We start from the raw sequence: 25,001 nt of genomic DNA, 5'->3' as shown, positions 1-25,001 counted from the left end.
TAATGTTGGACATTTGTCTTTAATTTCTGTCTTAAACATAAATAAATAAACAAATACATTTCTGGACCATTTAAAGTATTCTCTTAAAAATATATATATATAAAAAAATAAATAAATAAAAAGTAAAAAAGTCCGACCACCGTCTTATGGGACAGATGCGTAAAAACAACGTGTAAACCTGGATGTTATTTCTCTCCGGAGCCCCGCTGAGTGTTTGGACGAGGTGTCGCCCTGTCATAGATATATGTATAATAGATATATATATAATAGGGGCCTTTATTATATATTAAGCCATATTAGATACATAAAGCATGCCTTTATCATATATATATATATGTGTGTGTGTCGTCATGTGAGCACTAGTTGGTCGCTACAGCGGCGCGAGCTCTGGGAGCCGCTCAATCTTCATCTTCTCTCCCAAATAAGGAGCAGGAATGTCCGGGATGACGTCTTGTGTCCGGGGAATGCGGGTTTGTAACCACATTTATTTAACTACGCCTTCTCCGAGCCTGAGGTCCTGGTAGGCATTACACAGGAAAAAGAAACGGGACGCCCTCCTCCTCCTCTTCCTCCTCCTCCTCCTCCTCCTCCTCTTCCTCCTCCTCTCGGCGGATAACGGTGCCCAAGAAGTTATTCAGGACAGACAATAGCGCCGAGTCCGTCCGTCCAGCTCCGATCCTCGGCCATCACTGCTCATTAATGCTGCCCGCGTTGAGCCACAAAGAGGAAAACTGTCGGCTGAGATCCCATCATGGAGGATTTGGGTGAGTAGAGCTGCTGCTGCTTCCTGCGCTCTGACTGCATGTTGAGATATCTTGGAGGGATCTGAGGGAAGGGCTGCTGTGCCCAAACAGAGGAAATAAGGTCTGTGGCAGTCATTCAGTCTCCAGCTCCTTCCTCACAGGGTCATGTATGAAGCTGGACTATGAAGGGGAGTTTACAGAAACAGCTTTCAGATACAACTGCTGCAACTTCTGTGTAGATCTGCTCATGTGACATCTTCTTCTGTCTTCCTCTTCATCCTGCAGAGGTTTGGAAAATAGTTGCAGAATTGTTGCATTATTCTACATTTGCATAACCGCCGCTCAGTTTTTCATGCACGTCCTGCAAATCCAATAAAAATCCTTGTAAATTAGATTTAAAAAGGATCCACAGCAGCCTTCCCCATCCGTCTACATTAACACAAATGAATAGGAAGCCACATAATGTTCACCAGACTGTCTCCCGCTCCATCAACAGCCAGCATCTTTTTTCTCCTCATTCACTCTGAAGGATCTTTTTTTTTTTTCTTTCCCCCCTCAGAACAACATTATGAGACTCTTTGTGTTTTTGCTGAGTTGGAAAGGCCCTGAAATAGCCCAGGGCAACGCTGCTATTTGTAAAAGCCGCAGAGTTCAATGAAAACAGAAAAAAAAAAAAGTGCTCTTGCCTCCGCTTGTTCCTTCTCTCTCCCTCTTTTTCTAGGACTTTTTTTTTTTGTTTGTTTTCCTGAACTTCAGAAGTCAGACATTTGTGCTTTTCGAGCAATACGAGGAGGAACGGCAATGATGCAGCCAAGCACATGTGGGCACATCTGGATTGGATTGCAGGCAGTGAGACGGAGTCACTGGGTGACTGGGTGAGCGCGAGGCAGCCAGGCAGCCAGGCAGTGGCCATGTTTGAGCCTCTCGCTTCATGCTGTTGTCCAATAATGTTGTAAGTTTATGTATTGGATCTGGCGCGGCTTTTCGGCGAGAGGGACCACTTGTTGGAGAGGCCAAGACAAACAAGTCGGCAGGCAGCTCTAAATATGGTCATAATTCCCATTGAGAGAAGTTCAGCTCCTTATATGTGCAGTTGAGTCTGTAAGAGAGACTCTGAGAGGAGAGAGACAGCAGCAGGAGGAGGAGGAGGAGGGAGAGTTTTTTACTATATTCACAAGACTCTCGCCACATGGTCGTACCAGAAGTGTGAATCATCAGAGGGGCAGAAGTGGCCTGCAGGGGTGAAGGAAGGCTGGTAGTGTTTAGGTTCGTCCTCTCACCTTGCTGATTGCTGCAGATGTGGAGAACAGAATAAGAGAAGCAGGAGTCCAATAGGCAGCGTTTTCATCGTCCATAACTTCCTTGATTAGTTGTTTGGTCAATACAATGCCCCAAACTAAACTTTTTTAGTTGTAAAAGTGCTCTGAGAAAGTTCTGAGGAGCTTTTCCTTTAGTTCCTCCAATAACTTTCCTTAAACGTTTTCTACATGTTGCGTTGAGAACATCCTCCCTTTGTGATCACTGGGTCACATTATGTTCTGTAATGTGTTACCTCAGCAACGTCCCCAAAACATCCTCAGGAACGATTCGTAAAAGTCGTTCTGTCATCGGAGGATGCTCGATAACATCCTGAAAACAGTTTTTTAAATGTTGGTTCGACAACGTCTCTCCTTTGTTGCCGTGTAACACAATCTGTTGCTGTGACGACATCCTCCAAACATCCTCTCAGTGCTGCAGTTTGTGTCTGAGTCGACTTGTAACCTTATAGGAACATTATTGGAAATGATGAAAATCCTCAAAATGCTCTCTGAACGTTAGACTTAAACGTTTTCTTTGACGCATTATTGAAGTTGTACTTGATTTCCTGCTCGCTGGATCCGAAAATGGTGAAAAAATGTTCAGCAGTGTTTCCTAAAAGTCTAAGATGACGTCTTCACAACCCAGAGATGCTCAGTTTACTGTCACGGATGAGTAACGACACCAGAAAATATTCAGATTCAGGAAGCTGGAATCAGATAACTGAAGTAATTGTTTAATCACTGCAGCTTTATTTAGTGAAGCAGATCTTTTGCTTTTATCTCGACTGCTGTTTCCAAAGTCAGGAAGGAACTTTGACCTTCAGCTGGTGGACCAACGTGGACAAGAACTACTCAAAGTGCTCAGAACCAGAGTCAACAGTCCATCTGACAATGAAGCAGAGCTGCACTAATCAGTCAGTTATCAGAATAGTTGACAACTGATTATTTGCTTTGAACGTGGAGGTATCTTTGGATCTGGAGCTACAAGTTCCTGATCTGCACTTGCTGACCTCGCCCACCTCCAAAGTGTTTATTGTTCCGCTGTGCATTGTTTGTACGTTCTCCGTGTGCTGTCCTGTTCTCCCCCCGAGATAAGCCCCCACATGGACCTTTTGTTCAGACTTGTATTGGTCCACGTTACCACAGCTCACAAACCGACGCAAAGTAGAGCCGTTTATCTGCAGTAATGCACTTTAACTAGATCACTGATTTCTAACCAGAGGGACTATTTAGCATTGCCAGGGCATGTTGTATATATTCTATATTAATAAATGAGTAAATACCATCTGGAATAATAAGTCAGTTGTAATCTCAGCCTGTTATCTACATTGTGAAAGATGGGCTTAGTGTGATTTGTGGACTTTGAAGCCTTGAGTTTGGCATTTGGCCGTCGCCATCTTGGTCTTTTGAAACCAGACGTGGATCAGACTGTGAACTCTAAGAAATGCCCAAACAGTCAGTCAGAAAGTAGCCCCTCCTTAAAACATCCCCCTGTTTATCTGCTGTTTTTCACTGAACAAATTTACAAACTGAGCATCATGCTGTATTCAAACAGCTTCAGAACTAGCGATTAAAATGATGAACTCATTGGGGAATGTTCACTGAGGTAATGGATCAAGTCATTTTCTCAAAGACTTCTAAACAGTTTGACTTCTTTTGCAACCAGCGGAGTCGCCCCCTCCTGGCCAATAGAAAGAAAGCGGGTTTACGGCATGTCATTTTTGGCTGTAAAACCCGGAGCCCACGTCTATTTCTTTAGTCTGTGGTGTATTAACAGGAGTCAGACTTCAAGATGCGACTGTGAGAACATTAGTTGATTTGCAACCAAAGGAGTGAAAACAGATCAGTGAGAAAGTGGCGAATAAATGATTGAACCGTCCAGTTTCTGCCGTTCCAAGTCTGCAAACTACAAAACTGCTCCTCAGCAATTCCAAGGCCACCGTGATTTATTAAAAACTCACTCTAACAACGTCCCCTTTTATCTAAATCAGCCCGTGGAAACAGTTTTATATCATCTGTGGCTTTGGAGGGAGTTTTCAGATGTCACATTCGCTTAATCCAAATTATTATGACGACTTGAGCATTCACATCTACTTCCAAATTGTAATTACAGTTTGGCTGGGATTCCTCTGAAAGCTCTGATTAATGGGGCTTTGCACCTAATAAGGTGCCAGAAAACTGGGGATGGACTGATCATCAGTTTGGCTGATTGTCTCATTGGATATTAAGCATTTTTTTTCCAAATTTCATTATTTTTGTGTTCCTAATAAAACAAATATATTTTAAATGTGCTACTTTGGCCACCATGCAGCAGACCCGCGCTACCTCGAACAACGTCCTCTTTCTCTTTTCTCTGCTCTTGTTTCATTCAACAGATACAAAACAGTGCAAACAAAAGCTTTGGAGATGATGTTGTTCTAATTCATGTCAAATATCAGGTGTTGGTCTGGATATCGACCCTGAAAAACCACATCGGTCAACCCCTACAGAAAACGAAATAAGCGTGGATGCCTCAGGGCAGCCAAAGATGCTGTTCAGTAATATTAAACCCAAATTTAATGGTTGTGGTGTTTGTAATATGACATGAAGGCAGCTTTTAGTTTGAAATAACAAACTCCTGCTTATTTCAGCCTGGTGTGTCCGACAGTTTCATTATTACAGACAGCTTGCATGACAATTTAAGGGTTTGCATGATAGGCTTTATGAGAAAAGGGGAGTCTGCTGGCAGATGCTGTTGTGTTGCATTATGGGAATTGTAGGATCTGGTAGTACAAGGGACCAAAATTCTGCATTTAATGATTTCAAACTATGAGCACGATCCTGCAGCTTTGAGGAGTTGCAATACTAAATCACCAGACTGCTCGTTTATTAATGTCTAATTCAAACCTCTTAGAAATCATGTTAAATTACTTGATCTGAAGCATGATGGTTATCGTAAGTTCCTCCGATACCTGATCTAGAATGTAAAGACCCAGGATGAGCAGCTGGTGTGGTGTTACACACAGTAAAGCAACATTAATGTTAAAGTCAGTGTTCTCCTGGTGAAAACAAAGAGTTTCATCCCAAGCAGCAGCTTCTCTGCTACAACTTAAGCGTTTGTAATTACGCCTGTTAAGTCCTCTTCAACATTCTCTGCTTTGGCCTTTAGTCGCACAAACAGGGCGCTAAATGATGTCATGCAGCTGCAGAGACTAACGCTTGAGCAAGTTTAGTTTCTGGACAGCTGCCACTTCAACATAAGAGTGTGTGTGTTTGGGGGGGTTGGAGTGGATTTGGGTATCAGTTGCCAAACACTCTTCCTCCTCTGCTTCCTTTCCATGCTGGCATGTCTCGGATATGAACAGCAGAAACGTTTGTGCGCTAATAACTTCACTGTGTCGGTAGATTAGCTGTGAGTTCTGCCGGTTCTGACTGTCCTGTCTTCTGATTAGCCTGTGAGGACGCTCGTTGTCCTCGTTGTCTGCTGTGTGGGCTGATGTGCTGCTGCTGCTGCTGTATCGGTCACACAGGCTGTCTGTCTCTCCTTAGGAGTGCCTGAGCCACCTAACTACCCTCTCAGTCCTCGTATTGTTGTGTTTGGTACGTAGCTGTCTGTGCATGTGTGTGTTCCAACCCGTCTCTCAGGGTGTCATTTACTCACCTGATTTAACTTCATGTGTTCTGTCTGTGATGTGACCATGCATGTTTCCTAAACCCATTTCTTAACTTTCTTTACTTCATTCGTCTTTTTGTCTTTAATTCCCATCACAAATCAAACTAAAGCTGCATCATATTGTGAGTCCAGCAAGACATCTTCTTCACTTTCATGCTGTTTTCTGTTCCATCATTTCCCCGTTCCTCCTCCTCCAGATGCCCTTCTTGCTGATCTGGAGAACACCAGCTCTCCTCTACCTCGGTGTCCCGTCCTGCTCACCTCCGACCCTCCACAAAATGCTGATCCGACCACCCAGGACCCAGCTCAGACTCGGCCGCCACCTCCCGCCTACACACCGCAGCAGGTGACGCATTTGGACCGATATTCTAGTTGCTGAAATTCTGATGATCTAAAAAGCTTGAACTTTGCCAACAGATATTCTTGTGGATTCATGTTAAAAAACGTGACTGATTGTCTGTTTTGTCTCTCAGACTGTTTCTTCTGCAATGAAATCCTCGCAGAACTCCACCCCAGACAAATTATACAGGTAACTCTCTCCCACATTGTTTTAAACACTGTTTCCCTTAAAAAAAATATTCACATCACCTCTGATTGAATAATCTGATCTTTAAGAAACACATGTTCCAAACCTCTGAAGTTCTGCACACATCTCAGCTTTGTTCGGAACATGACAAGCGAGTACATCACCGGGTGTTTCCAACACTCCTGCAGGCTGATCAGACCTCAGCTTGTGTCCTACTTGCCTCCCGGTTCTTCTCTCTTGAGCCACCTTGAGGCTCTGTGCCACATCTGTGGTGTGACGAATGGATTTTCTCCTTCTTTCTCCCTGGATACGCAGAGTGCTGCAGGCTCTGGATGGCGCTGCAAAAGCCCCAGGACCAAACTCAACCAGGAAGCACCTTGCCTTCATTCACTAACTAGCTCGTTTAGCTCCTTGCTGATGAATTGCCAACATGAGATCGACATCAAGTCTCAAATACGTGACAGTGATGTGGTGACAACTTGAGCTATTGGTCTAAATCCACCAACAGCTGCCAGCACCATGCAGAGGCCCAGATTGCAGAAGGCGATGACCAGCTTTCAGAGGCAGAGCTGCTTCCACCACTCATCTCTGGTGCTGGTAATTTCTGCAGTGGCCCTCAGGAGTTAATCACAGTGTCAACAGTATCAGGCCTCTTCTAATGTCTTGGTGCAGCAACTTGGGATGGGGTTCCACGTTGGGAGCATGTGTGCCGGGAAAAATATAAAAAATTTAACACGTCGGAACTTTAAACAGCTTCTAGGTTTTTATTTATTTATTTTTGCTCAGGTCACATTTTTACTCACTTCGGCTTTAATATGAAGTCCTGCCTCTGTATGGAAAGAGCACAACCATGACTAGTAGTAGTAAAAGAGAGAGGTTCAGAAGGTTCATCTCAGAGAGAGACGGTTTTTCAGCGCTAATGTTCAGCACCAAAGTGACCACGATGAATCCAGGCACATTAGCAGCAGTGTGTTTTCTAATGAAGTTAACTCTGGACAATGTCTGTCTTGTGTTTCCTGCAGCACAGTGTGTAAACCACGATCTCCCCGCACAGCAGATCCTCCTCCAGCCTTCTCCTCCTCCTCGCTGCTGGGTGGAGGTCTGAGCGAACTGGACCATCTGCTACAGGAGCTAAACGCGACACAGTTTAACATCACAGGTCAGTGACGGTGTCTAGGTGGGTTTTTTTATGCACTCTGAGGTGAATCTTTTCTGAAATATGACCTTGTTTGTGTCATCAGATGAGATCCTGGCTCAGTTCCCTTCTTCTAAGAAAGATGAGCGGGACAAGATCAAGGATAAAGCCGCAACCTCCTCCAGGTACAAATCCAATCAAGTTAGTCATATCGATGGACTCCATAGTGTTAAAGGAAGAACTTTCTGCACCGCATACTGCTTACTACTGTAAGATTTTTGTAGAGTGGCACCACTACTCGTGATTAAAAAAAAAAGTAGCTAAAAAGTTGAAGGTACTTAGAGTCTTTCTGAGCCCACATAGAGAAAGAAAGACTTCTGAGAAAGCTTGGAACAGATGAGCTACAAATCAAGTTGTGCACAGAAAAATTAAACAACCGAAACATTGTGAAGTCAATGTGCAACACACTGGGACTCACTGTTCTGCCAAAACTAGCATTTTGAGATAAAGAGTTTGGTATCTATTGATCTAACTATCCATCTATGTAATAATATCAGAACTAATGGTACATAAGAGTCTGTTTAATGCACGTGTGGCATATTTAAAGATAGGCAGCTTCTTACCTAAAGGGAGCCTGCAGAGTTATTTATGGCCAGCAAAAGAGCAATGTTCTTCATCATTTTAATTTTAGCACATGTATAAGTACGTGGGCGACACATTCCTGCTGCTGGTTTCTCTCTGTTCTGCTGACGGACAGCTGGTGGCATCATTACAGCACGGAAGGTAGAAAACCAGAAAACAAAGAAAGATTTAAATTATTCAAAAAATCTGAAATGCAGCTGAGACACAAAATGCATTTTGGTGACAAAACACTGAACGTAAATCAAACTTTTTACAAGAAAACTCTACAGTATAGATTTAAGTTGCGTATCGTCAGTGAGTCGAAGGAAACACCACATGTAGGGAATCAAATCCTCCAGATGTATGTGTCACCTCTGCAGTGATTTTTTTTTACAAAATGTTTCCGTCACAAGGACTCATTGTCAAGACACGTCAATCATGAAGTGAAATAGTCCTTAAATACAGCCCATAATACCACTCATAGCTGTACGTAGACCAGAGCTGTGTTCAGGTTATGTCACACACTCAGGAGTCACCCAAGATCTGAACGTCACCTCAGCAGCATAAATATATACAGTCCAAATTGACAATACAAATGCCTCATAGAGTCGCCCAACCTCAGATTTATCTAAACACACAGAAGCCACAAAGAAGCACAAAAGACACATTTTCAGAACAAACAAGCCCGTGTGTGTGTGTTTATATCTAGCAGTAATGTGAACAGGGGTTTTCCCAAAATGATTCACATCAGTCAAAATAATCAGAAACTGCACTGACTCCATTTTAAGCAGCAGTTTTTGGATAGATCAGACTAAAATTCTCTGCATTTGTCTTTTGTATTCCAGCTCTGTGAAGCCTTCGGCAACATCCGCCACCCTGGAACTGGACAAACTGATGGCTTCGCTGTCCGACTTCAGAGTCCAGAGCACAGTAAGAGTCCTGACGGCTTTGTGCTCTAAATCCACGACTGTGCTCACGATGTGGCGGCTGTTTTCTGTTTTTAATCGCTCATATCTGTTCCGAGCTCACACTGATTCATGCTAGATTCATGACGACGTTCGCTGGGCTCCATAATGACTACACTGTTAGTGAGCGACCTGACCACAGCGTGAGCCTCTCGGTACAAATCAGTCACCAGACATGGCCTGAGGAGGAGAATTAGTCTTGGAGAAATATTTTCCAGCTCCATGAAGAGCTTTAGATAGTTGGAAGTTATTGATCTTCATTTAACATAATGTAGTTGTTCTCCTTTTCAGAGAACCGGCAGCAGACATGTGAGCAGACAGAGCGTCTTTATAAAGTTGTTTGGTTCCAGTGTGCCGTCCAGCTGTGGGTTATAAACAAAACGGATTCTGGGAAGACAGATTTGGAAGGAAATCTCTCCACTGGATGCTCTGTTTTGACCAGGCTTGCAACATAACTTGAGGCATGGCAGGTCGGCCCACGAGTATGATATTCATGGCCCCTTGAGGATGAACCCTAGTGACCTTTACGCACTCTGAGAACAAAGTTTTCTCTTGTGCAGACATTTACGACTCCTTAACCGTACATCGTCTTGTTCCGTGTGATCTACAGACTTTTCTTCACAGCGCTATCTTTCCAGACGTTTCATTTCCACCAGCTTCAGAGTGATGATGAACTCCTGAAGAATTAAAATCCCCCAAAACAAATGTTCTCTGTTCTTTGTCCTCTCCCAGCCAGCTGTGCCCGTCACTCCAGTGGTTACGGCACCGCAGCAACCCGCCGCCCCGCCGCAGCCCTCGTCTGGAGGCTCGTTGGACAGCATGCTGGGGCTCCTCCAATCAGACCTGAGCCGGCAAGGAGTGCAAACATCCTCAAAGGGGAACTGCTCGGCGTGTCAGAAGCCAGTAGTTGGACAGGTTAGTGTCACAATATATCCATACAGGCAGGTTCAGATGAATATTATCCCACTGATATCTTTTAAAGAGTCACCAACATTCACCCTTTATGGGGCTTGTGACCATGTTTGGTAACTTCCTTGGATGTTCAGTGTGTCCACCCTGAGCCTCTCCTTGAGGTTGAAGAACCATGTGTGCTTTGATTTAGTGAGTTATGAAAAATGTCACTAAACAAATGTTCCAGGTTCTTTATAAACGCTTTGTTACTGGTTTGTATTGAACTCCTCTTTGATTTGTTTTTTGAGATTCGTGCCAAAACCACTACCCCAAGAAAAATGGTACTGAATGAACTTGTCGAGCACTTTATGAATACTTTACTGGTTGTATAAGTGTCATTACCTCAAACTAAAGTGCTTCTAAATAATTTTTTTTTCCCCAGTTTGTTACTTTTTCTTTATTTCTTATAAATTTCCTTTTTTTTTAACCGTAGACGGCCAAGTTACCATATATGGTAACTTTATTAATCTTGATTTGCAACATTTCTGTTTATTTTTTTAAGTCACAGAAGTAAAAATATCTTGAAATTTCCTTCAATAGGGTTGAATTTTTCATTTTCCGAGTATTTCAAGGAGTGCCATATAAAGCCTTTAATAGTGCCAGAAAGTGTAAAAAGAGGAAGAATTGCAGGATATTCAGCTTTCATTTAGTCCCTAAACTTCTTTCTGTAACCTACCAATTTGTCCAAAAAATATCCAAACTTTAAATTGTAATATTTCATCACATGACTCTATGTGTGAAATTACACCAAATAAGACAGCGTTGTACGAACCAGATTCTGTAAGAAGTAAAAAAGATTCCTGCACCTCAGCACAACCACGAAGCCGTTGGTGACTCAGCTGCAACCAGCTGACAGAGATTCAGGGACTTTTTGGCTGAACTGCAGGCTGTGTTTACACAAAGCTGATAGAAGGCAAATATGGAAGCCAAACAAAGATGGAAGCAGTGAAACATGTCCAGCATGTAGACTCACTGGGTTCTTGTTGTGTCGGTGGGAACTTGGAAAAATGTTGCGCTTATTGATTCCATTTTTTTTTTTTCAATTTTAGCCAATAAAGGAATTTAAACTTTTATTGTTTCTACAATTTGTGGCATTATACGTGTGTCATCCTGCACAAGAGACATTTTTAAGTTCCCTCTACTTCTAGTCATGTTGTTTTTATTGAAGAGCAGGACTTTGTATTGCAGTGAAAACTGAGGCCACAGTGAGTCAAAATGTAACAGGAGCAAAAAACACAGGAAGCCTTGTTGATGTGTGATAGTTGTGGTGCATGTTCTGTCTAAAAGGTTGGACTTTCCAGTTTCTTTAGTTCAACCAATAATATCATTAACAGTAACTTCATGAGAGCTCTGTAAAGAATGAATCCCACTTTAATGGACTCGGCTGTTTGCTTTGCGCAGGTGGTGACGGCTCTCGGGAAGGTTTGGCATCCGGAGCACTTTGTGTGCACCGAGTGCGAGACGGAGCTGGGGAGTCGCAACTTCTTCGAGAAGGACGGCCGGCCGTACTGCGAGTCGGACTACTTCACCCTCTTCTCCCCGCACTGCGCGCACTGCAACAAACCCATACTGAACGTGAGACGCTTAAACTTCTGAGCTCACTTTTGACACGAGCTGCTCCAGTTGATACCTGCGGCCCACCTGAAGCTGCTTCACTCTCTGTTTCATCTTGTCGTTTAGAAAATGGTCACCGCTCTGGACAAGAACTGGCACCCGGAGTGCTTCTGCTGCGTTAAGTGCAGCCGCGCCTTTGGAGAGGAAGGTAATGGGCGGCACTAATGCATCCTGTCTGGGTCCAAAATACGGCCGTGAACTTGCAGTGAGGTCACACTAACATGAAACCCTTTCTATCAAACATTCATAGATACTCGATTAATAATTCATTTAAACACTGAGACAACATGTGGTGTTAATCGAAGGTTTTATTGTGTTGATTAATTCTTCATCTTCACATTAAAACTGTTTGTAAAAAATGAATACATCTTTGATTACAAGAGTTGCACTGTTTATCTTTTTAGCCTCATGACCTCCTAAATCATTAAATTTGTACGGTTTTCAAAATAGGAATTGAATGCCTCGTAGCCTGACTTCTGTTGTAACAGCTTCTCGACCCTGCCTGAGTTTTTAGGGGGGAAACACTGAATCTTTGTATTTTCTTGGCACTGAAATGGCCAGATTTCATGCAGCTGTTTTCATCAGTTGGCAGCTCATTTAACATTCACCAAATGAACTCTGTGTAAAACTGTGACGATCTCCTCCGCAGGTTTCCATGACCGTGAGGGCCAGCAGTACTGCCAGCAGTGCTTCTTGACTCTGTTTGCGTCTCGCTGTCAAGGCTGCAGTCAGCCCATTCTGGAAAACTACATCTCAGCTCTCAACTCTCTCTGGCACCCGCAATGCTTCGTATGTCGGGTGAGTGTGACGTTAAACAGGCCCTGTGGTGTACCAGTGTTTGATCCTTAGTCTGTTTGAGTGGCAGGTTTATTTTATTCTATGTTATATTTATACATTTTGGTAAGTTGCCTCGCCATTGAAAAGATAGAGGCCCACAGCGAGATCACACCTGCTCTCTGACGTGCAGCCCAGACACACTTGTATGAGTTACAAGTGACACAGCTACAACAGTACCTGAACAATTACAACAAGTTTCTTAGCACTAAAGAAGCTGCAGTAAACTTCCATAGATGCTCCTTATAATTAATTTAATGTAGCCCCCTAGAGTCTATCTAACTACTGAGCAAGAAACTAAATGTGCTTTTTTTTGTTATGCATATTGCTGAGAAAACCACTCAAAGGCTTAATGTGAGACATTTTGCTCACAAACTGCTTTATAGTTTCATTCCTTCCATTTCACGGCTGCATCTGTGAAGATTTAGAAGGTCGCCGGTTCGAGTCCCGGTGAGGACACCCGGGATCTTTCTGCGTGGAGTTTGCATGTTCTCCCCGTGCAGTGTGGGTTCTCTCCGGGTTCTCCGACTTCCTCCCACACAGTCCAAAAACATGTTGAGGTTAATTGGTGATTCTAAATTGTCCGTAGGTGTGAATGTGAGTGTGCTTGGTTGTCTGTCTCTAAGTGTAGCCCTGTGATAGACTGGTGACCTGTCCAGGGTGTCCCCTGCCTTCACCCTGAGTCAGCTGGGATAGACTCCAGCCCCCCACGAGCCTAGTGAGGATTAAGTGGTGTATAGATAATGGATGGATTCTTGGGTTATTACACACAAAGATATAGAGCAAACCAAACCAAGCTTCCAGGACCCCTACACACTGATAACCTCTCTAAGTTGGGTTCAGAAGGTTAAATATTAAGAAAACTAAACAGAGTTTGGTTGGTGGTCTGTCGGTGTGGTAGTTTGAATTTATGACCTCAGTGTTTCTAAAATCCTTCCTACAGCACTGCAGCTGGCTCCTGTCACACCAAAGACCAATGAACTAAAATGTGTTTTACATGATCCCTTGAGCAAGGCACCCACAGAAGCTGCTCGGTGGCCAAACCGATCGTTGTGGCTTCTTCCACGAGGAAATCAGTGTAGCTGTGCTAAAAAAGAAAACCCTCTGAATCCTGTCATGGGAAAGTTGTGATTTCACTTGAAAACGTTCTAATTACAGCAGCATGACTCAGGTCTTCCCACCGCCACTGAACCTCGCTGCTTTTTTTCCCCCCTCTGGTTTCCAGGAGTGCTACAGCCCCTTCGTCAACGGCAGCTTCTTTGAACATGAGGGGAAGCCGCTGTGTGAGGCCCACTACCACCAGTCCCGCGGCAGCATGTGTCAGGCCTGCCAGCAGCCCATCCTGGGCCGCTGCGTCACCGCCATGGGAGCCAAGTTCCACCCGCACCACCTCGTGTGTCACTTCTGCCTGAAGCCGCTGAGCAAAGGCTGCTTCAAGGAGCAGGAGAACAAACCGTACTGCCACCCCTGCTTCATCAAACTGTTCGGCTGAGGACGCTGCAGGACTCGAGCCTCCCCTCCCCCCCACGTCCTCCGTGAAGCGAAGAAGCTGTGTGACTCTCAATTAGTTAGTGTTTCTACTGCGGGAGTGAGGGTGGAGCTGGTCTCTTTGTTGGTTTTCAGAATATTTGAGGAAGGGGAAAAAGAGAAAATCATCCAACCCAACTGGTTTCTGTTTATTTGACTCAAAATAAAGGACTGCATTTGGACTGTGTGAAACAAAAGTCCAGCATTGGTTCGACAGACACACACACAAAAAACCACATTATGTCATGTATGTAGACTTTTTACATACTGTATTAATTCAAATTGAATATTGAAAATTGAGTTCTTTTTGCCAAAGGTAGAAAAAGAAACTGTACTGAGAGCAAATTTATTGTTTCAATTATGGACTTGTGCTGTTGTGCAAGAAAATCCCCTTTAATATATTTGCTTTATATTGCAAAAAGTATACGTGTCACTGCAATTGCTTTTATATATTGTATGCTGACTGCTATATATGTTTATGTGTAGCAAACTGAAGTATCACATGTTTAAAGTCAGATATTTTGCATTATTCAGTCACTCTTGCTCTATGCAAATAGCCAAAGACGATTCCAAAGAATAAAATAAACGTGAACACACCTTGTTTTGCTGCTTTGTGGGTAATTGAACTGAAGAAACAGTGACAGACGGAACAACTTGGATGTAATCTGAAGTCTATACATTCCTACAAATAGCACAACTTGTGTTTTATTTTATAATTTAACTACTTATATATATTTTTTTCAGTCTTAAAGCTCGATTCTATCTTAGGCTTAAATTATCATTCAACCAAAGCTGATGCCCTTTTGGTTTTTCTTTACTGCTAATTCTTCCCAGAACGTCTTCACCTAATGAGATCGGTTGATTCTTTCACAACTGAGGTTCTGGGATTCTTCACAGTCTTTCACACAACATACAAACAGTCGAACAGTTTACAGATTGAGTTTAAACAAGCTGCTCTGGGAACATAAATATGTGAACAGACTCGGCTAAGAAAGTAAGAATGACGACGTCTGAGGGAGCAGATGTGTAACAGTTGGAGAAACAAATAAGATGTATGAAAAATAAATTTCAGTGTTCAGGGGCGAGCTGTTTATGAAACTGGATTCGTGACATGAAGCCAAAGACTCCCAGCTTTCTTTTACACTTTCTTTTCCCCCAAAAAGCTCTTCCAACAACACAGAAAAGAGGTGTTTAAACTTTTAATTGTAAAAAATCCACAAAAAAAGCAGTTTGTTTATAGAGAATGTTCTACTGAAGAGTGAATACTGAAGTTGTAAACCAGTCTTATGTGACTTCTCTTGTACAATAAATACAGAAGAAAAGTAAAAGATCATTTCTTTTGGAATACAAATAACATAAAACTGTATTCCTTTAGAATGTTTCTGATTGTGTTTTAGTGTTATTTTGAATCACTGAGAGAAGTGAGGATAGAATTAATGTAAATTGCAATAATTTTAAATATATTTGTAGCAGAAATCTTCACAATTCTTAAAATAAGAACATAAGTGTCGACACTACAGGGGAATGTTGTTAATGGTTATAATTAATAGATATGAAACGTCAGTAGTTGATGACTTTCTACAAGACAATTATTTTTGTGATCACAGGTTTTCTGGGATTTTATGTTTAAATGTGCAAAAAAGATATTGTCTCAACAAATGTGTGTAAATTTGTACACATTTGTTGAACATTAATCTGAACGTTGCAAAAAGCAGTTTCTAAACATTCCTTAATTTTGCTGATACATATCAAATATTAATATTAAAAGTATTTACAGAAAGGAATTTGTTTTTCCACTCTATAAATCATAAAATATTACCAAAAGCCAGAGAAAAAAAAGTTTTTCACCATGTTTTTAGGAATAAAATCCACTCTAAGTCATGCTACGACTGATAAATGAACCAACCCATCTGTAAAAACCTGCACAATATGGATGGGAATTAAACTAGAGGGTTTAGTGTATGTAAGTGCAACTAAAGTGCAGCTCTGTGTCTCAAATTGTCCGGAAAATTGTGCAGAAACGTCACTTTGGCCACGAGAGGTCAATATTCTCCAACTGTCCTCGCCTGAAGAGCTGAACAAAAACTTTTAAAAACTCAATATGTACAGGTTTGGCAAAGATAAGGAGCAGAGAATAACTAAATACTAATCACTAAAAACTAAATCCACATTACATCAGATGCAGCAGAGTTTCAGGTGAGGCTGCTGCAGCGCTGCGTGTCGACGTGTCCACGCCTCTGCGTCCCACAGGTGACTTCATTTAAAGTTAATGAGCGTCTCCTCGCCGTCTGACGACAGAAACCAGGGAACCTAGAGGAGAAAGTCACCGAGCCGCCGGCTTCAAGTGTAGAAAAAATACACGATGAGTGATTCAGAACAGCAACAAGTAAGTTCTGCTGCTTTGTAATGTGTCAGTTCAGCTGTGCGGAGTAACACGTGTCCATTTATGCGCGACAAGCTCATCGGGCTGCTGGATGCGGAAAATAACCCAAAATGATTTACAAACAGCAATACATGCTTTAAAGATGTAGAGTTACAATGTTTTTACACTCGTGCTAGCATTTCATGTCGTGCCTCTGAACGTGGATTTACTTCTGAAGTCGTGCGTAAAGTGAATGTTGAAACAGCACCACATGGTCTCCATCCATCCACGCAGGACGCAGCGCAGGTGTGCGCGCCTCAGTGGCCTGAGAAAGGAGAGGAGTGGAGTGATGGAGAGGATGGCACGGACATGGACTGCGGACTTCTGCAGGCCATGGCCGAGGAGGACGAGGAGATCAACGTCTACAATGAGGAGACGTTTGGGATGGGTGTGTACATGTGTCCACGGTGTTTTCAAGAGAATATTTAAAGGAAGTTCTGCTGCTTTTGTCCTCTGAGGAGGTGGACCGACAGGTGTTGGGCCAAAGGTGATCGTTGCTTCATGTCTCTGCATTGCTGTACCTGCTCTGTGAGCCAGATTAGAACCAATCCAGTTGTTCTATCAGGTTGAAATAACTTTAAAGGCCTTTTTTTTTTTTTTCCATATAAGAACAAACATCTGTGAAGTGATAGTTTTTGCTTATTTAATTACTGTTAACATGTAATTTTATAGTCAAACATAAAACTACAAATTACCATTTAGAAAGAAAAGAGGAAAAAAACAAATTGTAAAAAAAACCCAAACTGTCAAACATGATTCATTTTTTACAGCATAGGTCACAGAATAGTTGTAAAAGAGCCCATTCCATTATTTTAGATGTAAAATCCACCTGTAAATGAAATTACAGTCTAAACAAGGATATTATACATACCTACAAACAAATGTTACCTAAATAGTGCAAACAATACTGTAATATTGTCTAATATTCTGAATATTCGGTCTAGTCATGCTACAAATCAATTTTTTGACACGATGCAAAAGTTTTTTGCCACCATTTTTTAAATGAAGTGCCCATCCCTTATTTGAGGCTTTGTCATCTTTAAGTGTGTATCTTTGTGTTTTTACAGCGTCAGAAGCTTAAATGTTCACTCTGACTGTATTTATGTTTGTATCACAGATCTCGACACACATGGAACCCCAGATGAACCCATCAGTACCAACCTTCAGCTTGGAGAACTGAAGCCTCCAACACCACCTCCAGACCCCAAACCTCCGTCCCCTCCCAGAGTCCCCTCCCCTCCCCGACAGAAGCCACAGTATCTGCCCCGGGCCGCCCCGGGGTACCGTGGCAGGTTCAGAGGATGGAGGGGAGGCCTGGGCAGGGGGCAGATGTTCGAGGATCCAGCTGTGATGAGGATAGTGGAGGGACGACCGAGCCTCAAGGTGACAAAGATCCACTTAGTTATTGTTTTTAAAGTGAGAATGAGACGGGCCCCGCTGCAGCAGCTGGTCTTCATTCTGGTCTGTTTTTGCTTTTTAAGAGTCTTGACAGTGCCATAGTGGACTATGGGAACGCCATGTACCGGAATACCTTTGAGGATGATGTAAGTGTCAGCTTGGAAAGACTTTATTTTTACTACACTTTGTGCTGCTGATGTTTTTCTCCCCTGTTGGTTTTTATCTCCAGAGGCTGGAGCCCTCTTACAGAAAGACCAGACGAATGTCAGGATCAGTGCTACAGGTCAAGAGAACTGAAGAACATGATGTAATATGTATGCTGGCAGGTTGAGCACTAGTCCTTTTGATCTTGTTTGGTCTTGTCTTGTAGGACAGCGCTATAGTGTGTGTGATCGGTCACAGAGACAGAGGTCAGCACCACTACTCCAGCTTCATGGATCTGCCGTATCCTGCCTCCACCTTTAGGGGCAGAAGAGCAGAACCCAGAGGTTCCTACTCCAGGAGGCAGTTTGGCCAAAGAGGGCCTTCTCAGGTGGAACACTATCTTACCAGATACTGTGTTTTTAAATGATCAAGTTCTGTCAATGTCTGTGTGGCTGTAATCAGAAAAAGACACCACCCCATTGCAGCAGGGGCAACTTACCCGGTGGCTCCCCTGAGAATGTGATGTAGGAGAGTAGCTGCTGCCACACGATGCTTCTGCTGTTGTCAATCAAAGCAGCTACAGCAGGCGCGTCAGCAGCCTGTATGTGCCACAGAGATCCACTCTGCAAATATAAAAACAGACAAGTCTTCTATTTATATTTTTTTTACAAGAGGTTTATGTGAACCAGAAAGCATTTTTTTTTTAAACAACCCGTGAACAAACAATGTAGGACATGGAGCCTCCACTCCGAAGTCTTGATGATGCTATCAGCATTTATTTTCTGGAACTAGCTGATGCTGATGTTCCCATATTACACAAACTAGGTGGGAAAACATGACATTTCCAAGTGCTAGGCAGAAACAGAAGACACAGTAATCCCGAAATGAAAACTCACCCTCTTGTTTTGCCACAACTCCACACTGTATGTGTGTTGCAGGTGTAGCCACTAGAAGTTACTTCCTGTACCACGTCTGCTCTGTGAACAGTCATCACATTGTGTTCAGTGTAGCTGAAGCATTAGGCTTTACCCACAGGCAGCCAACGGCCTGTTGAGGATCCAGAAAATGGCCACTGTTCATCCGATCTACTTAAATATCGCCGCTGCACTTCTTTGGATTCCCAACAAATCATCCAGCAGCTTTCGAGTAGATCAGATGTACGGTTATCGAGCTATATGAAGAACAGACACACAAACACATGTACAGTCAGAGATTCTTTCATCTGAGTGAGGTCGTTTTGCTTTTCTGCCAAGAATTTGACAAGAAGATTCAAAGAACTGTTAATGGTAGGAAAGGCTAACTGCAAGGTGATAAAATGCACCTTAAAGTTCACTAATTAACATGTCTGTTTAATTCATACCAGGACTGTGGGGATAAAACTTGATCATTTGACTAAAAATCTACTATCAGTCTTCTCTTCTTCCCTGAATCTCGTTTCTCTTGCAGGTGCATGCCTCCATGGCCCCAGGATCTCCCATCTTCTCACGCCAGCCACTGACCCCGCGGCAGCTTTACAACCAGGTTTATTCCACCACGAGTCAGACCTTTACCGACACATTAGCACCAATGCGGTCACTGATGTTCATTTGACTTCACTCACTACTCGTTTTGTGCTGAATCAGACAGGGGGCTTGATGTTTCCTCCGAACCGACCCTGTCCCTCCACTCCCCAGCCTCTGACCCCCAAGATGATGCAACTCCGCTTTGGCGCCAACTCACCGAGGCCGTCGCCCTTCTACAGCCCCTCGTCTAACCCGGTGCAGCAGTTCAGGTGATCTCATGGATCTCACAGGGATTCCAGATGTTTGGTTTGTGACTGAAAATATTGGCGTGTTTATCAAGTAAATTTATGATCCAACAGACTTCCTCGTCCCTCATGAGTACATAAAACTCTCGACTTGAAACACATACATTTGATACAGTATTTGTAAAATGGGAATAGGGCATGACTTTACTTTATGGAGGCAAGAGATGGGGGAGAAGTTCTCAAACTATATGCATTCAGAGAAATTGTTCAGTTGACATGACAAGGCCTCTTTACTTGAAGTAACTGAAAGCTATTGAAGGTGCCATTGAATGTGAAGCCTCTCTTTGACCATCAGGTACCCCGGTCCGGTCACACAGCTCCACCCCCAACATAAACGACTACTCAGTCAAAAACAACGTGTATTCCAAAGGTTGGTGCTGCATCCAGTGAAGAATTTGAACGCATTATGTTATGAGTTGGATTTATTTAAAGAAACACCTGACCTGCCTGTAGAAAGTCGGAGGGCTGGGATCCTTACTGCAATTTCATGACGGCCAAAGAGAAGGAGTGGATCACCCGGCTGCAGATGATTCAGCTGCAGAGTGAGAATCCCTACCTGGAGGACTACTATTACCAGGTAGGAAATCTAAGATTTTCTCCAACGTCTTTTCTATTATTAAACAGTTGCTTTTGGGCCAAATAGTTCAATGCCAGCCCTTTTTGTATCACAAACAAAAGTGAGTTTTCCCGCCTGCTGTAGGAGTACTATCGCCGAATAGAAGCCAAGATGGCCGAAGAAGAGCTGGGCATCCGGAGCAAGAGGGAGCCGCCGAAACTCACCACACCCTACATCACAAAAACAGACTCGTACACACCAGGTTGTCCTCCCGTCACCTTTTCACTCCACAAATCTATTTGAACTGGGGGGTTACTCATCATGTGCTCTGCTACATGTGCTGCAGATGGTGCAGTGTTGTTAACAATGGAGTTGCACTGCTGGACAAATTCTGTAGTGATAATATTGATAAATTACCTCGATTATGCATTATGTTTTGTACTAAAACAGTTTTCATATCAACTGTTTTGAAACATTCTTGTGTGTGTGTGGATATGGCTTTAGTGTTGTTGGGGCTGTACGCAGCCTGGAAGAAATACCTGCAGACTCTAGTCAGGGCTGGAACAGACTAAACGCATGACCTAATGCATGATTTAATGCAGTTAATATGCTTTACTCTCTGGACCCCAGGCAGTTTTGTTTTTGTTCCGTCACATTTTTACAGACTGTAGGATCATTTTTCACAGTAACATAAAGTCCTGCACCTCGATGGAAACGGCACAACCAGGGCTAGAAGCAGAGAGAACTCTTCAGTGAAATGTGACGGGATTGAAATGCCTGTTGAATTTTGTGTACCTACAGGTGTTCACAATACTGAGGGTGACTCTACATACTACACATATTTTTCTACGTACATTTTTCATTAGAATTTTCATAGATTTTTGGCCAATTTTTTAGTAAGATTTGTAGAATAGTGAGTTTGGTTGATAGAATAGAATAGAATATACTTTATTTATCCCAGACCTGGGAAATTATTGCAAACACCAGCATCCAAAAAACATAGAAGAAAGTACAAGAAAACAATAATAAGTAATATGCATCCTGGTGTCGGCACACAGCAGGTCCAAGTCAGTCCACATACAGGCTGAATGTGGGGAGAGTGGTAGAGAGCGATGTATGGTTAAAGTCTCCTGAGATGACGATCAGAGACTGAGGGTGTGATGTTTGCAGCTGGGACACTGAACTATGGATGAGTTCACAGGCTGCAGCAGCATCAGCCGAGGGGGGGGATGTAAACTGCAATCGCCAGGACGTGCGAAACGGCCGCAAACTAACTGCCAGCAGTTGATTTCCCAACATGAAGCCTGTATTTGACAAAAACTTCCTGAATTAAATATTTACTCATGATTAGTTCAGACCGTTGAAAATCAAACTGGGGTTCAGAGAGTTAAACTTGTTTTTTTTTTAAAAATCCATTTATTTGACTTTATTGTGTTCCCCCACTTTAAAACTGAGTCCAATGTTGCTTCATGAAAACACGATGGAAGAGGTTTTCCAAACATTTTCAGTGCTGTAACTGTAGAAATCCTTTCCAGTGGTGCATATCGAAGGCTCTCTGGGTCAGGTGGCCGTGTCCACGTGTTACTCTCCTCGCCGGGCCATCAGCGCCGTTCATGCAGTCCAGGCTCACAGTCCACTCGAGGTGACTGTTTTTATTTGACACGACTTCTTGCACTTTAAAATTGCAATAATCTACCTTCCCTAACATTTCTTTGTTGTTACTGCAGGAACAAAAAGACACCAGACAACAGCGGTTAGAGATCCTTAACAAAATAGAAAAGGTAGCTGCTCAGTGTTTGGTTTGACGCAGTGAGATTTTGTTGCCACCTCCTCCAGCTCATGCTGACACCTGTCCTGCCCTGCAGTTGTTCATAGCTCTGTTGGACGTGGAGGAGACGGAGAGAATGAAAACCACAGTCTTGTCTGAGGCAGAAGAGAAAAGGTTCATGGAGAAAACTCAGAGGAAAGTGGAACAAATCTACTCCCAGCTGCAGCACCATCCGTGAGTCACTCATGTGGCCGCATGCAGGAAGTGGCGTGTAAAGTGCAATACATGTCTGACTTTTGTTTAGAAGTAACTCATTGATGTTTTTCAATTTGAACATTTTCCCCAAATGCCGCTTGCTGTAGAGATTCGGGAGGAGAGTTTCTTCCTTTCCTGCTCGTCTCAAAAGGCAAAAAGCTTATCGCCCGTCTGCTCCCGTTCCTTCAATGCGAATCTGCGCAGAAGATCTTGAGCATCGTGACCTCGAACCTGCCGGCACTGATGAGCAGAGATCCAGAGGAGGTAGGGCAGCTTCACATGACATTTCTTTACTCCTTTAATGTGCTACAACAAACTTTCTTGGTAACAAAATAATGTTAACTAAAAGGTCTACTCAGCAACTGATGATTACTTTATTAAAAGCAAGCAAAAGAGACAATATGTTGTTTTCTACACATGTATTATTGCTTTATTTTTTGCTTTTGTGCTATATATCCAGCTTTATAATCACCTGTTATAACCACATAACAAGACATCAATAATCAAGGCTTAATATACTAAATACAGCAGCACAGTGGTTGAAATTAGCTTCTAAGTGTAAACAAATATGATTCAACAGTTGAGAATGAGCTTCAAAGGTCAAATTCTCTTGCTTTGGTTTTGTGAATTTGTTTGGATGAATCTCACCATCATGTATGATCTTCTTAGGCCCTTCCGGTGCTCTACCCACCTCTCCGAAACGTGATCGGTGGCCTGACGTTCAGTCAGCTCATCGGCCTCCTCAAAGATCTGACGTCCCTGGAGTCTCTGACGACCTACGAGTGTCTCACTCTGGCCTGCCAGAACAAGGTCTGTGCTTTGTGCTTTTGGTTAGCTGCATTTTATATAACTGTAGATACTTCCTACTGGCTCCTTTTGTACATATATGTACATATTCTTGTTTGTCTTTTTATACTTTTACTTTTATACTTTTGCACCACTGAAGTTGTCTTTTAATTTTGTTGTACTTTGTGTATGATGACAATAAAAGGATTCTATTCTATTCTATTCTATTCTATTTATCCAGAGTTTAAGGTTTCCTCACATGTGTTTCTTTCAGTTTGGCCTGTCCTTGTTGTACGCTCTCCTGTCCCACGGAGAGAAGCTGCTCTCCTCAGGCGTCCCTCTGGAGCCCAGCATCGGTGACTTTGAGACCTGGTGGGGATCTTGTGTCCAATAACCAGTGAAGTGAGGTGACCTGATCAGTCTCTGGAGATCTTGATGTTTGTGTGGTCTTGTAGGACGGACATAATCTTCCAGGTGGCTGGACAGCTGTCTCAGTGCTCGCTGGTGGAGCCGCTGCTGCTGCCCTCGAACCTGCTCACCTTGTTCTGCCGATACCTGGACAAGAGAACGGTGCATCAGCTGAAAAGCAACATGGAGTAGGTGCTTTTTATTTTTAATTTTATATGATTATTTTTAGCTGATTTGACAGATATTTTCTCACTTAATACTTATACAGCTGTAGTAGTTACTAGACCATTGTGATCACAGTTTTTTGGTTCTCAGTGAGGCCAAACTTTTTGGGGACAGTTGTTTTGTTTTGCGGATTCTAAGTTGGTTAAAATGGCTCTCCCTGTATGCGTCGTCTTTGAGCATCAAGATGGCCGACTACTTGCCATCCTCTCTTATTTGAGGCATTGTTGAGTGTTAATCTAGTTTTATATTACTTGTTGACTTTACAACAGGCACAAAATAAGGGCGGCTTGAAAATGTTATCGGCCATGTAGTGTGAATTTTGACATTTTAGGTATTAATACATAATATTTTAAAACATAATTTACTGTATTTATAGAAATAATTTATAGAAGATGCTGTAATTATTGAATCACAAGATCAAATTATAGCAGAACTCTAAGTGCTGTTGGCCTGTTGATGTTTAGATTTTGTAAAGGGCAGTTTTATAATTATTTCCGCAGCTGTACGTTCATTATTAAATATCTTTATTTAGGACTGCAACAGGGTTCCTGGCTCTTCCATCGTAATGTAGCCGGCAGCAAATGAGATGTTCTGCTAAAGACCCGGTCGTGATGAGCACCAGAGTGAAAGGAGCAGAAGCACACAAACTCCTCGGTGCTCGTGGTAACAGAAGCGATATAATGTGCTCTGACCTTTTTGATTCTTATTCCTTCCCCGTCCCTCGTCCCTTCACATTTTTGCACTCTCAAACTGTTTCCCTTTTTTTATTTCCTTTATCTGATCTTTTTACTTTCCTCCCTTTGGTCTCCAGTATCAGCGTAAGTTACTCTGAAATCGCAAATCTGTTTGTTTTTCTTTTTAAACCTAAAACAAGTCAGAGCGTCATCTGGCTTTCATTCTGCCACATTTACATTCATTCATTTCCAAATGTCATCTAGAAATTCCAGTTACATTTAGGACAATAAATTTAAGTGTGTTGGATCAGATTTGGTGACCAGGTTGAGGATTGTGTAGTAATTTGTACAGCTGAACCTATATGTTGATTATTCCGATAATAACCATTTAAGGAAGTTGTCCTGGCATGGCCCAACATCGGCGTGCAGTTTTGGGTTTTTTGTAGAAAAAAAAAAGACGTACATTGTGTAAACGTGTGTAGTGATACTAAATAGGATGTATTTGATGTATTTGTCCATCTTAAAAGTTTCAGTTACGAAGAGATTTTTGTTAATTGTTATTTATTTGGAAACAGGAATTATTTAAATTGCACCCTTGTAGAGCACTTGCAACATAAATAAAAAAATCTGTGAAATTGCTGAACAGCCTGTTTAAGTCTGCAGAAAATGAGACAAGTTTCACTCCGGTGTGG

At 42.6% G+C, this 25,001-nt stretch overlaps 2 protein-coding genes across 3 annotated transcripts; both read left to right on the top strand.

The window, feature by feature from the left end:
* Positions 1–582: 582 nt before the first annotated feature.
* On the top strand, positions 583–14,463 carry LOC103374042 (transforming growth factor beta-1-induced transcript 1 protein). Of its 2 annotated transcripts, XM_008304061.1 has the most exons (12): positions 583–764; positions 5,570–5,620; positions 5,891–6,039; positions 6,167–6,222; positions 7,242–7,378; positions 7,461–7,539; positions 8,821–8,905; positions 9,673–9,855; positions 11,293–11,466; positions 11,572–11,653; positions 12,155–12,303; positions 13,565–14,463. In XM_008304061.1, the coding sequence occupies exons 1-12, from the start codon at positions 752–754 to the stop codon at positions 13,829–13,831; spliced, it is 1,425 nt and encodes a 474-aa protein (XP_008302283.1). In that variant the 5' UTR covers positions 583–751; the 3' UTR covers positions 13,832–14,463. The 2 variants fall into 2 exon arrangements, with proteins under 2 accessions (XP_008302283.1, XP_008302284.1); XM_008304062.1 differs by lacking the exon at positions 5,570–5,620.
* A 1,765-nt stretch (positions 14,464–16,228) lies between these two features.
* On the top strand, positions 16,229–24,201 carry patl2 (PAT1 homolog 2). Its single transcript, XM_008304060.1, has 19 exons — positions 16,229–16,252; positions 16,523–16,676; positions 17,406–17,671; positions 17,770–17,832; positions 17,916–17,969; positions 18,057–18,218; positions 19,277–19,351; positions 19,453–19,601; positions 19,933–20,007; positions 20,091–20,214; positions 20,338–20,455; positions 21,729–21,835; positions 21,921–21,974; positions 22,059–22,195; positions 22,324–22,480; positions 22,886–23,026; positions 23,277–23,374; positions 23,458–23,598; positions 24,168–24,201. Exons 1-19 carry the CDS (start codon positions 16,229–16,231, stop codon positions 24,199–24,201), a joined length of 2,133 nt encoding a protein of 710 aa, XP_008302282.1.
* Positions 24,202–25,001: the final 800 nt, after the last annotated feature.

The sequence above is a fragment of the Stegastes partitus genome, unplaced genomic scaffold (genome assembly GCF_000690725.1).
Source record: "Stegastes partitus isolate 25-593 unplaced genomic scaffold, Stegastes_partitus-1.0.2 Scaffold2127, whole genome shotgun sequence".
Taxonomy (NCBI): Eukaryota; Metazoa; Chordata; class Actinopteri; family Pomacentridae; genus Stegastes; species Stegastes partitus.
The sequence above is the reverse complement of the archived record's forward strand: the minus strand, read 5'-3'. Positions and strand labels throughout refer to the sequence as shown.

Bases quoted from the DNA above. Each gene is read 5' to 3' on its own strand.
- patl2 (XM_008304060.1), top strand. From the start codon at position 16,229: ATGAGTGATTCAGAACAGCAACAA. The intron at 19,602-19,932 runs GTGATCTCATGG...TTTGACCATCAG, and splicing joins AACCCGGTGCAGCAGTTCAG to GTACCCCGGTCCGGTCACAC. The intron at 23,027-23,276 runs GTCTGTGCTTTG...TGTTTCTTTCAG, and splicing joins CTCTGGCCTGCCAGAACAAG to TTTGGCCTGTCCTTGTTGTA.
- LOC103374042 (XM_008304061.1), top strand. The intron at 7,379-7,460 runs GTCAGTGACGGT...TTGTGTCATCAG, and splicing joins GACACAGTTTAACATCACAG to ATGAGATCCTGGCTCAGTTC. The intron at 12,304-13,564 runs GTGAGTGTGACG...TCTGGTTTCCAG, and splicing joins CGCAATGCTTCGTATGTCGG to GAGTGCTACAGCCCCTTCGT.